The sequence below is a fragment of the Rutilus rutilus genome (assembly GCF_951802725.1).
Source record: "Rutilus rutilus genome assembly, chromosome: 21".
Lineage (NCBI taxonomy): Eukaryota > Metazoa > Chordata > Actinopteri > Cypriniformes > Leuciscidae > Rutilus > Rutilus rutilus.
Genome location: NC_140226.1, coordinates 30,065,671 through 30,079,307, shown reverse-complemented (window position 1 = coordinate 30,079,307; position 13,637 = coordinate 30,065,671). Strand labels below are relative to the sequence as shown.

At 36.2% G+C, this 13,637-nt stretch overlaps 1 protein-coding gene across 4 annotated transcripts in view; it reads left to right on the top strand.

The window, feature by feature from the left end:
* The window catches only part of tmem260 (transmembrane protein 260), a 51,864-nt gene that overhangs the window by 35,231 nt on the left and 2,996 nt on the right, over nt 1-13,637 (top strand). For all 4 annotated transcript variants that reach the window (XM_084393164.1, XM_084393165.1, XM_084393166.1 and 1 more), the window contains 10 exons: nt 471-648; nt 1,834-1,947; nt 2,436-2,615; nt 2,748-2,788; nt 4,499-4,585; nt 6,319-6,427; nt 6,520-6,692; nt 9,636-9,807; nt 9,909-10,048; nt 11,244-11,420. In XM_084393164.1, coding sequence (XP_084249290.1) covers nt 471-648; nt 1,834-1,947; nt 2,436-2,615; nt 2,748-2,788; nt 4,499-4,585; nt 6,319-6,427; nt 6,520-6,692; nt 9,636-9,807; nt 9,909-10,048; nt 11,244-11,420 — 1,371 coding nt within the window. The remainder of the gene's footprint in view (nt 1-470; nt 649-1,833; nt 1,948-2,435; nt 2,616-2,747; nt 2,789-4,498; nt 4,586-6,318; nt 6,428-6,519; nt 6,693-9,635; nt 9,808-9,908; nt 10,049-11,243; nt 11,421-13,637) is intronic.

Sequence of the window (13,637 nt, the reverse complement as noted above, 5' to 3'; positions counted from 1 at the left end):
TGACATAGTTCTTTGCTGTGGCTTGACTTTGATTAACCTTTAAAATGTTGTATCTTGTAAGGGATACGTTACATCCATCCATTGATCTGCCATTTTTCTGGTGAAATTATTTGTGAAACATAAGTAACTCAATCGATGTAACATCCCACAGCATAACACCATCACTATAAAAATATGTTTATTTAATATTTAATAATTGTATTTTTGTAGTATGGTTTCACAAAAAATGTATTTAGCATTCTAATCGAATTGATTTTCATTAAAAATAATGAACATGAAAATAATACAGATGATTCAAATTGATTATAGATTTAAGAATTTAGAATCTGTTTCCTTTACTTACCAGTTTATTTTGCAGCATAAAAGTGAGTGCACACGCACTATGGTTTACGTTATGTCAGAGAACTTTGTAAAACCATTCCTGTTTTTCTCGGGTGAGAGTCCTTCACTGTTGCCTCCTCTGTGCTCAGGGTGGCGGGACCTGGTCCAGGGGCCGTCCTGGCTGGTGGAGTGTTTGCAGTGTCCAGGCTGGTATGGCAGTGGTCGGTCGTGGCTGAAGTCTTTTCTCTTAACAACTTGTTTGTGGGCGTCCTCTTCTCCCTCTCAGCCTGTTTCCACTGTGCAAAGAGTGTTCAGCAGAAGAAGAAGGTACGACAGTCTAGGGATGCACTGAAATTAAAATTCTGGGCCGAAACCGAAAATTCAGGATGCACTTGGCTGAAAAAACGAAACCGAAAATAAATAATAAATGAATAATCAATGAATTAATCAAACTTTTTTAATAATCAACACTCAAATGGCTAACTGAGTTGTACAAACATTTAAATTGCTGTTTTTATATAAACTTTTTACATAACAGAATAGTTTCTACTCCAGTTTGTTGGTGAAATATTAACATTTAAACAACAATAAACTGTAATAACTTGTTTTCATGACAGCGTTATTCAAATACTTAAATATATTATTTAAGTTAAAATATAATGAATATGTGATACAATGCATATATTTAGCAAAATGCTCTTCTATTGAGTTATTTTTTCTAGCTAACTGAGTTTATGGACATTGAATAGCTTTATTGAGGTAAATGTAATGTAAAGTGACATTGTAGAGCCTACAAGCCGCTTAATGACGTCTTTCCCCGGTTTAAACACTGAATGAGCGATTATTTGAGAGGATTCATTTAGGTAACAAAACTTCTGATGTTTATTTTGTGCTGTAACTAGTAGTAAAGAGGAGTTGAGATGATTGTTTTATGTGCGCTTGATCCATGCTGCCGCTTGAACTGAGGCGCTACAGCTGTATCAGAGAGCACCAAAACGACATTTATTGTTTGAATTTTGTAATAAATCTGACAGGATTTTAAAGTTGAGACTTTGCTTCATATTCAAAGTAACAAAGCACAAAGCTTTTTGCAATTATTGGATTCCAGGCATGCTACACAAATTTTGTGAAGTTCATCAACAGAAAAACAGCACAAACTAAAAGATTTTAGAAGAAACCACATCATTAAAATCGAGAAATTAATGTTGTCGATCCACACCTAGTGTCTACACAGCTAACTGTTGTAGCTTATCCATGGTTTGTGCACGAAATAGATGCTGAACACAGGCAAAACGCGCCATCAGATTAAATTTCGGTCACTGATTTTAGCCCTCCAAAACCATTTGGATCAAAACCAAAAATAGCTGTTTTGGCCGGGAATATTGGGTAGCCGAAATTATGGTGAATTCCTACTACAGTCCAAACCATTTGATACTCAGTAATGCTGAGCCTGCTTGAGTAATGCTCAAGGTGTAAAGTGCATTCATGTATTTTTTTGTGTGCTTTTCTCAGTTTGCTCAATGGGGGGCGCTGTTCTGTGGGCTGAGCCTGTGTAATCAGCACACACTGGTCCTGTATGTGGTCATCATAATTCCCTGGGCCCTTCTGCACCTCTACACTCATAATGTAAGTATTGATAATCACTCAGCGGTACAGGGTTCAACGCCTAATTCGTCAGCTTTTCACAGTAAGGTAAATAAATGAATAGTGCAATTTAAAAACCTTTTATATTTGGTGATATCATTCCCTCATGCCACGTCATGTAATAAATATAACAGGTCTAGAGAGATGTACATTAAGGTATGGTTTTATGCTAGAATTTTGAAAGCTGTAAAAAAGGGAAAAAATTACAGTATATAAACAAATTACTTTGTATTTAAAAAAATTATACTTTTTGGTGTTTAGTTTGGTATTAGTGTCTATTTGAATAGTTAAAACTGAAGATAACTGAAGATCTTAAGGCACTGGTACTTACAGTTGAAAGCAGTGCGAAGCCGTAGAGGAAATAGTTCCCAGATGAGTGTGTTGTCCAAGTGTTATGTCCATGTATGCAAATTTGAACATTTGGCATTTGAAAGAATCTATCCATTACAAGTGACATGTATTTCCCACAGGGTTTGTCCTTTATTGGTCTGGTGTCTTTGGGGATGTGTTTCCTGGCTGGCTTTGTGCCCTACATCTACCTGCCCATTTCCTCCTACCTCAACAGAGCTCGCTGGAGCTGGGGAGACCAGACGTCTCTCCACGGCCTCCTCACACACCTGCTCCGAGCTGAATACGGCACCTTCAGTCTGGTACACACACATTCATTAGTCTTTTATCATTTAAAAAAGATGAAATACAGTATATGTACTTGGATATGAGGTTTTCATGCTGTGTTTATTTTCTGAAACTAATGCACCACATGTGGATTTCTTTGGCTTCAGGCAAAAACAGATGAAAATTTGAGCCTCCAAAATATGTTACGGTGAGTGTAACAAAATTGATTTGATGAATGATTTTATTTTAATTTCCATAAGGAAATATGAGTTTGAGAATTATGTAGTGACCAAAAAACAAAACATATCTCAGTATAAAAATATATGCAACAATAGCAACACAAAAGTTGTGATTCACTATGCAAATACTACAATGATACAGTTGTTACCATTTAGGGGCCATTTACACCACAACATTTTCACCTAAAAACAGTCAACTTTTTATGAGTTTAGGCTGTTCATTTACATGACAACGGCGTTTTGGGTGCCTGAAAACGTAAACTTTTGAAAACGCGAATTTGTGAAAACGGTGACGTCATGCGCATGCGTATTACGTGTTTAGTCTATAGGCACGTAGTGCTTCTTGCAACATAACATCGCCAACTACTGGCCTGGATTGAATAATACAGTGTTTTTAATTGTTTTCGCAGATCTGTGTGAACGGGATCATTTTGACAACATTGCATACAACATAACTGTTGATTATATCCCTTGATATTGTAACTGCAATTATGAAATGTAATTTAATACTAAAATATTACTATAATTTTATATTAAAATACTAATTTTGTGCAAGGCAACAGCTCACCATATTCTGTAGCACTTTATTTTACAGTCTTGTTCCCCAAGATACTATGACTTTATTATAGTAATTACAATAACTGGGTATTAGTTAACCCTGAACCTACCCCTAAGCCTAACTTCAACCCATGCGGTTACCATATTTAACTTTTTTTTGGAGCAAGTACACAATAAAATTAAGGTAGTGCATGTACTGTAAATAAATTTCAACCCCCTATTCTTTATTTAACTACACAATTTATGGAACTAAACAATCTGAACTTATTTTATACATCAGTAATGTTGGAATGGAATGTTGTAATCAATACACTCACAATTAGTTCATCTTGACTGGTGATTAATTGTGCAATCAAAATTAGATTTTCAAATGTAAATCTTATTTTATACAATTTATAGACATATTTACCTTACCTTTTCATGATCAACCAAGAAAAAAATTGTTCTGTGTTATATTAAGTGTTAGCTTTAATAAAGACTAATGACTCTGTTAATACCCCTTCCATAGCCTTCCCTCTAAAACAACAAAGCTGAACCTGCTAGGAATAACAAATCTGTCGTGTTGCACTGGCTTTGAAATGATCAGTGATTTTCACAGCGCTTCTGATGACGCTAGTGTAAGACATCATGCGAGGCTCGGGTCGTCTCCTCAGCCCACCCTCATCAAACGTTTGGGTGTCCCCAGAGAGACAGCTTAGCTTATGTCCCGCTAGTACCAATCAGCCGTTTCCCATCACCCCCCACAGCTGCCACATAGCATGATGGACAGGTGAGAACGAGAGAGGGGAACACAACAAGCATGTCACAGCATAAACCTGCCATAAGGAGCTCAAACACTCTCTCTCTCTCTCTCTCACACACACGCACGCTTTCACACGACGCTTAAATAAGCTGTCAGAGAGAGATGGGTATTAAGGCACAGGCACTATCTCTTTCAGCGGGGAAATTGGCCATTGACTGGGTTTGGGATACAGATAGAAGGGAAGGCTGTCACAAAACTGCACTTAATGTTGAAAAACACTTTCAGACACTCTCACTCACTCACAGCACTTTGAGTTTGAGTCTCTGTCCATCACAAAGACATAGTGGGTGTATTGATAAGTGTGTCTCTTGTGTCTCAGGGCTCAGTGGAATCACTGTGTGAATGATCTGTCTTCCCCAGTACTAGCGCTGACAGTTCTAGGCATTTTGCTGTCTTCCCGGAGCAGGTAAGACATAACTGAATGAGATCTGACCATCAGTTGAATGCTTAATGCCATTGAAGTGAAGAAAAGCCACACAATCTGATTCTGAAGTTTAGTTCATGTGGAGAGACTGCTGTAAAGGTAAACACTATGGCAGTGTGCAGCTTTCAAAACGCCGCTTTGGTTTTTTAAACGGTCCAACATTTCCGCTTCTGGCTCAACCAATGGCAGAGCTACCAATTTGTCGGAAACCTGTTTGAATTTATCTTTTTTGCAACTCCATGTGGTGCTGCTAGTGCACAGATGTTTAACAAGAAGTTTGGGGTTGGTTCAATTTTTAAATATTTTTGAAACAAATGTCTTATGCTCATGAAAGCTGCATTTATTTGACCAATAATACAGTAAAAACAGTAATATTGTGAAGTATTTCTTCAATTTAAAATAATTGTATATATTTTAATAATTTTTTTTAAAGATTTATTTTTTGCCATTTTTTCCTTTATTAAGATTATAGATAATGACAGGAATAGAAAGTTCAAAAGAACAGTATTTATAGTACATACCATTATAAATGTCTTCACTGTCCTTTTTGATCAATGTAATGCATCCTTGCTGAATAAAAGTATTAATAAAAAAAAAAAAAAAAAACTTACTGACCCCAACATTTTGAAAGTGTATTTTGTACAATGGCTAATTCTGGTCCAGTAATCAGATTGGAGAAGTGGTGTTGAAAGTTTTAGTGTTTGTAAAGGTAATTATGGCTGTAAAATACAATTATAATTTTGTACAATTATAGTTACATACAAATAAATTATTACATTATTATTCTGACATTAATTTAGTTTTACTATTTTGACTAGATTTAGTTCTTTCATTAAAGGGATAGTTCACTCAAAAATGAAAATTCTGTCATTTATTACTCACCATCATGTCGTTTCAGACCCGTAAGACTTTCGTTAATCTTCGGAACACAAATGAAGATCTTTTTGATCAAATCTGTGAGATTTCTATCCCTCCATTGACAGCTACATAAAAAGTTCATAAAAAGATGGAAAAACTAATCCATACGTATTGAGCGGTTTAGTCCAAATTTTCTTAAGAGACTCGATAACTTTATATGATGAACAGATTGAATTTAGGCTTTTATTCACATATTATTCATCAACTCACACATCAGATATGGTAGCGACAAAGTGGTAGTTGCGTAGCAGTCAATGGAGGGACAGAAATCTCAGATTTCATTTAAAACATCTTCATTTGTGTTTCAAAAATGAGTAATTAATGACTTTTTTTTTTCCATTTTTGGGTGAACTATCCCTTTAAACATGTCGGCATGGCTAAAAGCAACAAATTAGCTAAACATAAATGTTCATTACTAGATATTATCTTCTTGTTTATAGAAGAACAAGAAGAACTGAATGAAAGCAGTATCAATATCACATTCATTCTGATATTCAGTACACAAGCAATTATGTTCATCTGATATTACTTAATGGGATAGTTCACCCAAAAATGAAAATTCTTTCATCATTTACTCACCCTCATGTTGTGTTCAGCAGAAGAAACGACTTCAGGGCGAGTAAATAATGACATAATTTTCATTTTTGGGTGAACTATACCTTTAAAACTCCCAGGCAACTGACTAATATACATACCAATAGTTTTTCTGTCATATTGTATATCAAATGTAGTTTCAATGTATTCATAAAAGTCATAATTTCTTTTTTTTTTTTTTTTTTACTGTATGTGGTCCCCAGACTGCACTGTGCTTTTGTCTGGTTGATTGTCACCATGGTGAGCATCTACTCTGTGTTCTTTGCCTGGAGAGCAAACCTGAACATTGAGAAGCCTCTTCTTCTGGGAGTGGTGAGTTAAAGTTTCAGACACAGTTCTAACAAGTATAATTCTATAATGTAAGATATTTCACTTCAGTGTATATACTGCATGTGTGTATGTAGGTGGAGCGCTTCTGGCTGCAGGCTGATGCTGGGGTGTGTGTTCTGGCTGGTCTGGGTCTGAGCTGGGCTGTGTGTTGGCTGAACGGGCGTCTGAGTCGGGGGACGGTGTGGAACACAGGAGCCTGGATACTCACTGCAGGCCTCATCTCACACATGATCAGCTCAAACCACAGGTGAACCGTTCACACACATGATCAGCTCAAACCACAGGTGAACCGTTCACACACATGATCAGCTCAAACCACAGGTGAACCGTTCACACACATGATCAGCTCAAACCACAGGTGAACCGTTCACACACATGATCAGCTCAAACCACAGGTGAACCGTTCACACACACATGATCAGCTCAAACCACAGGTGAACCGTTCACACACATGATCAGCTCAAACCACAGGTGAACCGTTCACACACAGCCACTTACACAGGGTGCCAGTGGACGCTATAAATCTATTATAGCTAATAATCTATATTTTATTTACCTTTCAAAATTTAAGGTCGCAAAAGTCTTAATCTTTTTTAGAAATTTTTTTCATACTGATTTGTTGAACAGCACAACAGTAAGAGATTCCATGCGTGAAAGTGTTCAGACGGGAGGGTTTCTGATAATTCGCTTTTGTCCTCATTTAAATGTGTTTTTAGAAAGTCCCCGTTTTGTGTATGTCTAGGTAAATAAATATGGCTAGGCAATGGCATCTATAATGTTATGATAGATTTCTATTTGAAATAAATCCTGAACAAAATGTATCAGGGTTTCCACAAAAATATTAAGCAGCACGACTGTTTTGAACATTGAAGATGATAATATGTTTCTTGCACAGCAAAATCAGCAGATTAGAATGATTTCTGAAGGATCATGTGACTGAAGACTGGAGTAATGATGCTGAAAACTCAGCTTTGATCACAGGAATAAATCTTAAAATATATTAAAATACAAAACAGTTTTTTAAAATATTTTGCAATATTACACTTTTTACTGTATTTTTGGTCAAATAAATGCTGCCTTTGTGAGCTTGAGAGACAGTTATGATATTGAATATCATCAAAAGGCTAAAATATCAGTTCAAATATTTTGTATAATTGTTTGGTTTCCTACATTATAGAGCTGTTTAATATATAATTTCTTGTATTGTCTCTTTTTAAAAAGTTTTTGTGATATTGACCACCTGCCATTAGCCCTTACTTATAATATTCATGTCCATTCCATCTATTGAATTCAGCCATGACTTCTCCCCATAATCAGTGCAGAAAATAAAAAAGCATAAATATCAATTTTTGTAATCGTAGATCTAGAAAATCCAAACAAATGTAGATATCACGTAGTATTTGCTGTCTAAATACTGATTATTTCGCAGTGGGCCTATCAATGTGCAGTACTGCATTATTTTGCAACATCTCAGACTCACTGAACCTTTGAGTTTTTGGTATATTTGTGGTCGATCATCCAGACCATGGCAGTCACTCTCTGAATTCCTCATTTCCTCCATGCTTCAACACACATCAAAGCAAAAGCTCTCTTGCACTCTTCTGCAGCTTTGACTCTATGCTTGATTAGCCGTCCTGGCCACGCTAGTCATGCAGATTAAAGCAGCCGAGTTCTGTGCTTGATTAGACATCCTAGCCACGGCAGTCATGTAGATTAGAGCGGTGAGGTTTGGTACATCGCTGACACAAACTGGCGCTTTGATCAGTGTTGAGACTGACGCTCTTGTCAGCGCTCATCACACCTGTCCAAGACTGATTACAGCCGAGAGATGTTCCACCTCATCACTGCTCACAGAGAAACACAGGAACTGACTTCAGAACAGCTGGAAGAAAGAGAATGTCATGGATCCTTACACTTTTGTGCAAACTCTTCAGAGTAAACATCACTGCTGATGTGGTTGAAGCATTTGTGAATAAATGTGCATGTACTTTTACACAAATCACTTTCAGATCACTTTCAGCTTGCAAATTTCCTAAATGTTCTACAACAAACTTTGTTTTACTGAAGACTTTAACAAACAGGCATTAGTAGCCAAAATTGGGATTTCGGAGGTTCAGTCATTACTCAAATCTGCTGGTGACTCTCGTGCACTATGACACAACTCCACAATCACACATAAAAGAGCAACACTTACTTATGTAAACCCTTTTGTTTACCATATACACATATTTTCTATGAAGAATAAACAAATAAAAAGTCCAGGTATGTTTTCCCCTCTAAAATTTGTTCTCAAAAGAACAGTATTTAATCATATTTATTCATGTGCAACAATGTATAAATGAATAAATAAACAAAAGGGGGTTGCTAGGTGGTATTTTTAGGTAGAAATGTTCACCTAAAATATTGATCAAATATATTTAAGATAATATTTTAACAATTTGCTTTAGTTTGCAATAACAATATAAAAGGCAATTGTTTAATTTATAAAGCAATATGTAATTTTGTCGTCTTTGCAATATTTCATTAAAATGTGTTATGTAAAGCAATTCATATTTATATAATATTAATACATACATGAAAATATTTAGATTTATATTGTAGGAAGAGCTTCTCTTAAGAGGATCATATTTGGGGCAATATCATTTATAGTTTTTATTCATATTTGAATCGGCTTTTAAAAAATATTATTTTATATATATATTATTTTTATTTATTTATTTTTTGTTTTAATTTTTAGTAATTTTATTGTGTTTTTGTCATTTTTATTTTTTAAATATCACTACTTAGCAGTCATTTATTTTTATTTATTTCCATTTATTTTAGTTTTACATTTTTGCAAAGTTTTTCTCGCAAATATTTGTTTTATTTTATTTCATCTTTTTCAATTAGCAAAAATGTTTTTTAACAGTAATTTTATTTTTTATTTTATTTATATTATTAATTTTTTTTTTTAAATAATAATTACATTTTTTTGGTAATAATAATAACTCTGATTCAGAGTCCTTGGCATCAAAGAGTTTGGCATAAAAAACTCTGCTGTATATAGATAATTATACATTATACAAAATGCCGTTGTCACGCAATTTAACCACCGACTACAACATTGAACACAGTGTTTTCATGCTACATTTTATACTAGGTATTCTCAAAGTGTTTTTTTCTGTCTGTGTGTGTGTGTGTGTGTGGACAGAGAGTGTGATCAGAGCGGTAATGACGTCGTGGACAGGTTTGCTCGTGAAGTTGTGATGTCATTTCCGGAGGGCTCGTTGGTTCTGACTCGTGGCGATCTCCCGGGAAACACGCTTCGCTACCTCCACTACTGCCAGGGTCTCCGGCCCGACCTCAGCCTTGTTGACCAGGAGGTCCGTAATCCAGCATGTCTCATTTATTTCAGCCATATATATAATACTCTATCACTGTTTTTCAATTGTAAACTTGTAAAAACTGTCATTATATTACGCAGATGATGACGTATAGCTGGTATGTGGCAAAACTCCAGAAGCACTTGCCTGGAGTCACGTTTCCTGGCCGCTGGTGGGATCCGGTCAACACCATAGAAAAGAAAACGTTCAGCATTGAGCAGTTTCTCAAGCACAATATGCAGTAAGATTAACACACATTGGTCTATGTTCACATTCAAAGGCCCTCAATGTATATATCCACTGACTTTCTCATTTAAATTGTAATTTGTGTATATTTTTACTATTTGCTGAATGCACTACAGTTTAGCAAACCAATTACACATCTTCTATTAGCCCTTATCTCTGGAAGAGCAAAGCAAACGCACAATCTGTTCTGCCTCCCTCCACCAGACGGCAGTATTTCCTTGGTAAAGCTCCCGGCCTCTGAGAGGGGGGCAATAAACACGACAATCATTTCCCTGGGAAGCAGAACGGAGAGAATAAGTAATAAATACTTGAGAAAAACAAGCAGCAACCTGCTTGTTTTGTTAAGAGAGACAGTTGCCAGGTGTATCCCATGATTCAAGATCTGCAATGGCTCTAACAAAATACTCAGTTTCCCAATCTACTTCTAAATACTTCAATTTTTATAATATTACATGTAATAGTACCTGTTTCTATAGCATCTTTTTCATCTATTTTTTTTTTTTTTTTTTTCATCTAGGCTGGATTATGCGGAGAATGAAAGTATAGATTAATTTACCAATTTATTTTAGTTTTCATTGCCATTAAACATGTTGCTCGGTAACAAACAGCAGCCAAACACTCTTTATTTAACTCTTTACAAACACTCTTTATATAAACACTCTTAATATTTATTTTAAGGTGTCCGTGTTAAAGAGTAATATTAATTATGTCTACTTACTATAGGGTTAGGATTAGGTTTTGGTTTAGGGTTAGTTGCATGAAATTATGCATAATTTATAGTTATTTCTATTGTAACTACATATAATGTGTAACAAGGACACTGTAAAATACAGTATTACCAAACACTCTATAGCAGCAATTTTTTAATAATAAGTTAATTGCTAACATTATAACAACAACAAGCAATGTTACTGTTCATTATATACCACATAAAGAGATCTTTGGTTTATGTACCTTTAATAATGAATATATATCACAACTTCATTTGCGATTTGAATGTGCATTAACTGTAGATCAGTAGGTCATTATTTGAATGTACATAGATCAGTAAAGCATTATATCATGTAATAACATGTGTTTTACTAATGAACATTATTATGAAGTTTTACCCACTCATTAAAACTCTGCACTCAGAGCGATGCCATGTTGTTATGACTGATGGTCAGTCTTTGCTCTGGGTTTGTCTACAGCAGGCCTGTGTTTGTATGCATCGGTCTAACCGAGGGTGACCCCAGCTGGGAGAGGAGTTTCTCTCGTTGGCCCTGGGGCGTCTGTGAGCAGTTGGTACCTGTCAAGACCCCTTTTGACCCTGAAAAATGGGCCCAAAAAACACTTGACCTTTACAACTGGAGCCAGCCACATGACAGGTAGCACGTCATTTTTGTTTGTGGTTAACTAGGGAATGACTTTATGACCTTGTAGGCCATAATATGTTCTGTTAATATGTAGATTGAAATGTTTCTAGATGCACTAGAAACACTAGATGCAGTAAAATGCCAACAAATCTGATTCAGTTTCAAACTAATTATGATTAAAGGAGCAGATTATTGATCAATTAAGAGTTAAATTTCTACAGTTCCTTGCACAATACTATGTCATGACCTCAAAACACTTTTACCATAGTGCATGATTTGTAAACTAATACATTTTGACATTTGCATCACATAACCAGCTCCATATATGGCTTTTCTGATGAGTAAACTTGCTCAGTAGCTCACATGATACAGCATTAACCGTTTAGCACCACTCACCTGGGCATTTCATTTCCGAACTGCCATGATACGTACAACAACCAACATAATAAAACAGTCAGAGAAAATTGAACAAGCTGTTTAGTGCCAGTCACTGGACATTTCACACTGAAAGTGTCGTAAAACATGCTACAAGCGTCGCAATGTCATTTTGCCAAAATGTACCCACAGACACTAGGGTAAAAAAAATAAATAAAAATGTCATCTGCAATGGAGAAAAGAATTATATGGCTTATAGCGCCTCTTGCAAACGAGTCACCACAAAATTTACTTGGAGCGTCGTATTCTAGGTTTAGCAGAAATGTAGGCAGAGTCACGTGTTTCCAGCCTGGCTTGATAATATATACCATGATACTTTTTTCATGTACCATAGCATTCACATGATACATAAGGTTGGTACTTCCATGGTGCATGTCCAAAAAACATAGCTATTAGTACTTTTTGATACTTTAAAAGTCCATGCTCCAGTTGTTTTTAACCATAGAATAGAAACGTTATGATAATGGAGAGAATAACTACTATGTAGTTCCCTATATAGGCAAGATGGCTCTGATTTTGTAAAAAAAAAAGGACAAAAATAGGTTGATAAAAATTCAGCTCCAAAACTTTGAATCAATGTTTCTTAACAATGTCAGCTCAGCTTGTTGCCTTTTTAGGGCAGTATACTGTAGAGAACTGGTATAGCCTGTGGCTAGAATTGCTTAGGTTATGGGTTCGATTCCAAGGGTACACACATACCGATAAAACGAAGCATGTGCCCAATGAATAAATGCATATGTAAATAAACGTTTGAAATGATACTAGTCAATTTACCGTCAGGTTCATCACTAGTCTGAGCATCATTACCAGGTGCGCCCCAGCATTATCCTCACCCCTCATGCATCTCCACTGAAGTGTTTTCGGTCCTCACCGATATTAAAGTGTACTTAAACACTGCTCTGACTCCATGCTGTGCAGACAGCCTTCGTTTCCAGCTTCAAAGTCGTTATTAGTCCGCTGACCCCACCCTAATGACTTTCTAAACTGCGGCGTGTCAATATCTGTGTATAAAGTGAAATTAGTTCTAGTCTCCAGCACTGAGGCTCTCTGCAGCCGGCTGGTATTCAGCAAGTTAATCGGGGTTGAATGGTGTGACATTACTCTCCTCTCACCCACTACAAGCGTGTCCATCCCTGCCTGCCAGCCAAATATTAGCGGGGAAGTCACACGCTAAAATATTCCTTTGAAGGAGAGGCCGCACGTTTATGAGCGATGTAGTGGAAAGGAAGAAATGCAGAAATATATGGGTCGTTCACCAGAGAGACAGAGAGAGAGAGAGCTTCCAAAGACAGGCGAGGTTGAAGATCAGCTGTTGTACGGTTTGAAGATATGCAGAATATGATTCGCTGGATTATTGGCTTGTATTTCAAGTCTGTACTCGACAAGACTGCTTTGATGCCATCTGAATATACATAAAAAGTAATAATGCTTACAAAATGATTTCATTCTTTACTCTTCATCAACTTGTTATTTTATGAAAGGATCACATAGAGGAAGCTTTGACGTAATATCCAGAAGATTAACTTAGGGTGTGTTCACACTTGTAGTTCGGTTCGCTTGGTTCAGAACAAAATAACCCAAAAACATTTAGTTCTGGTCCGCTTGGCGTTCACATTGCCATTTTTAACACCAAACCTAAATGCATATGGATATGTTCACAACCTGACTGGTCGGATTTTATTATGTATATATTTCTTACCGAACATCCAAAACAATGCTGTGTGCTGGGCTAAATGCGCTCGCTGTGTGTGCGTAGCCTACATGTGATGGGATTTTGACCAGCTGAGAACTCGT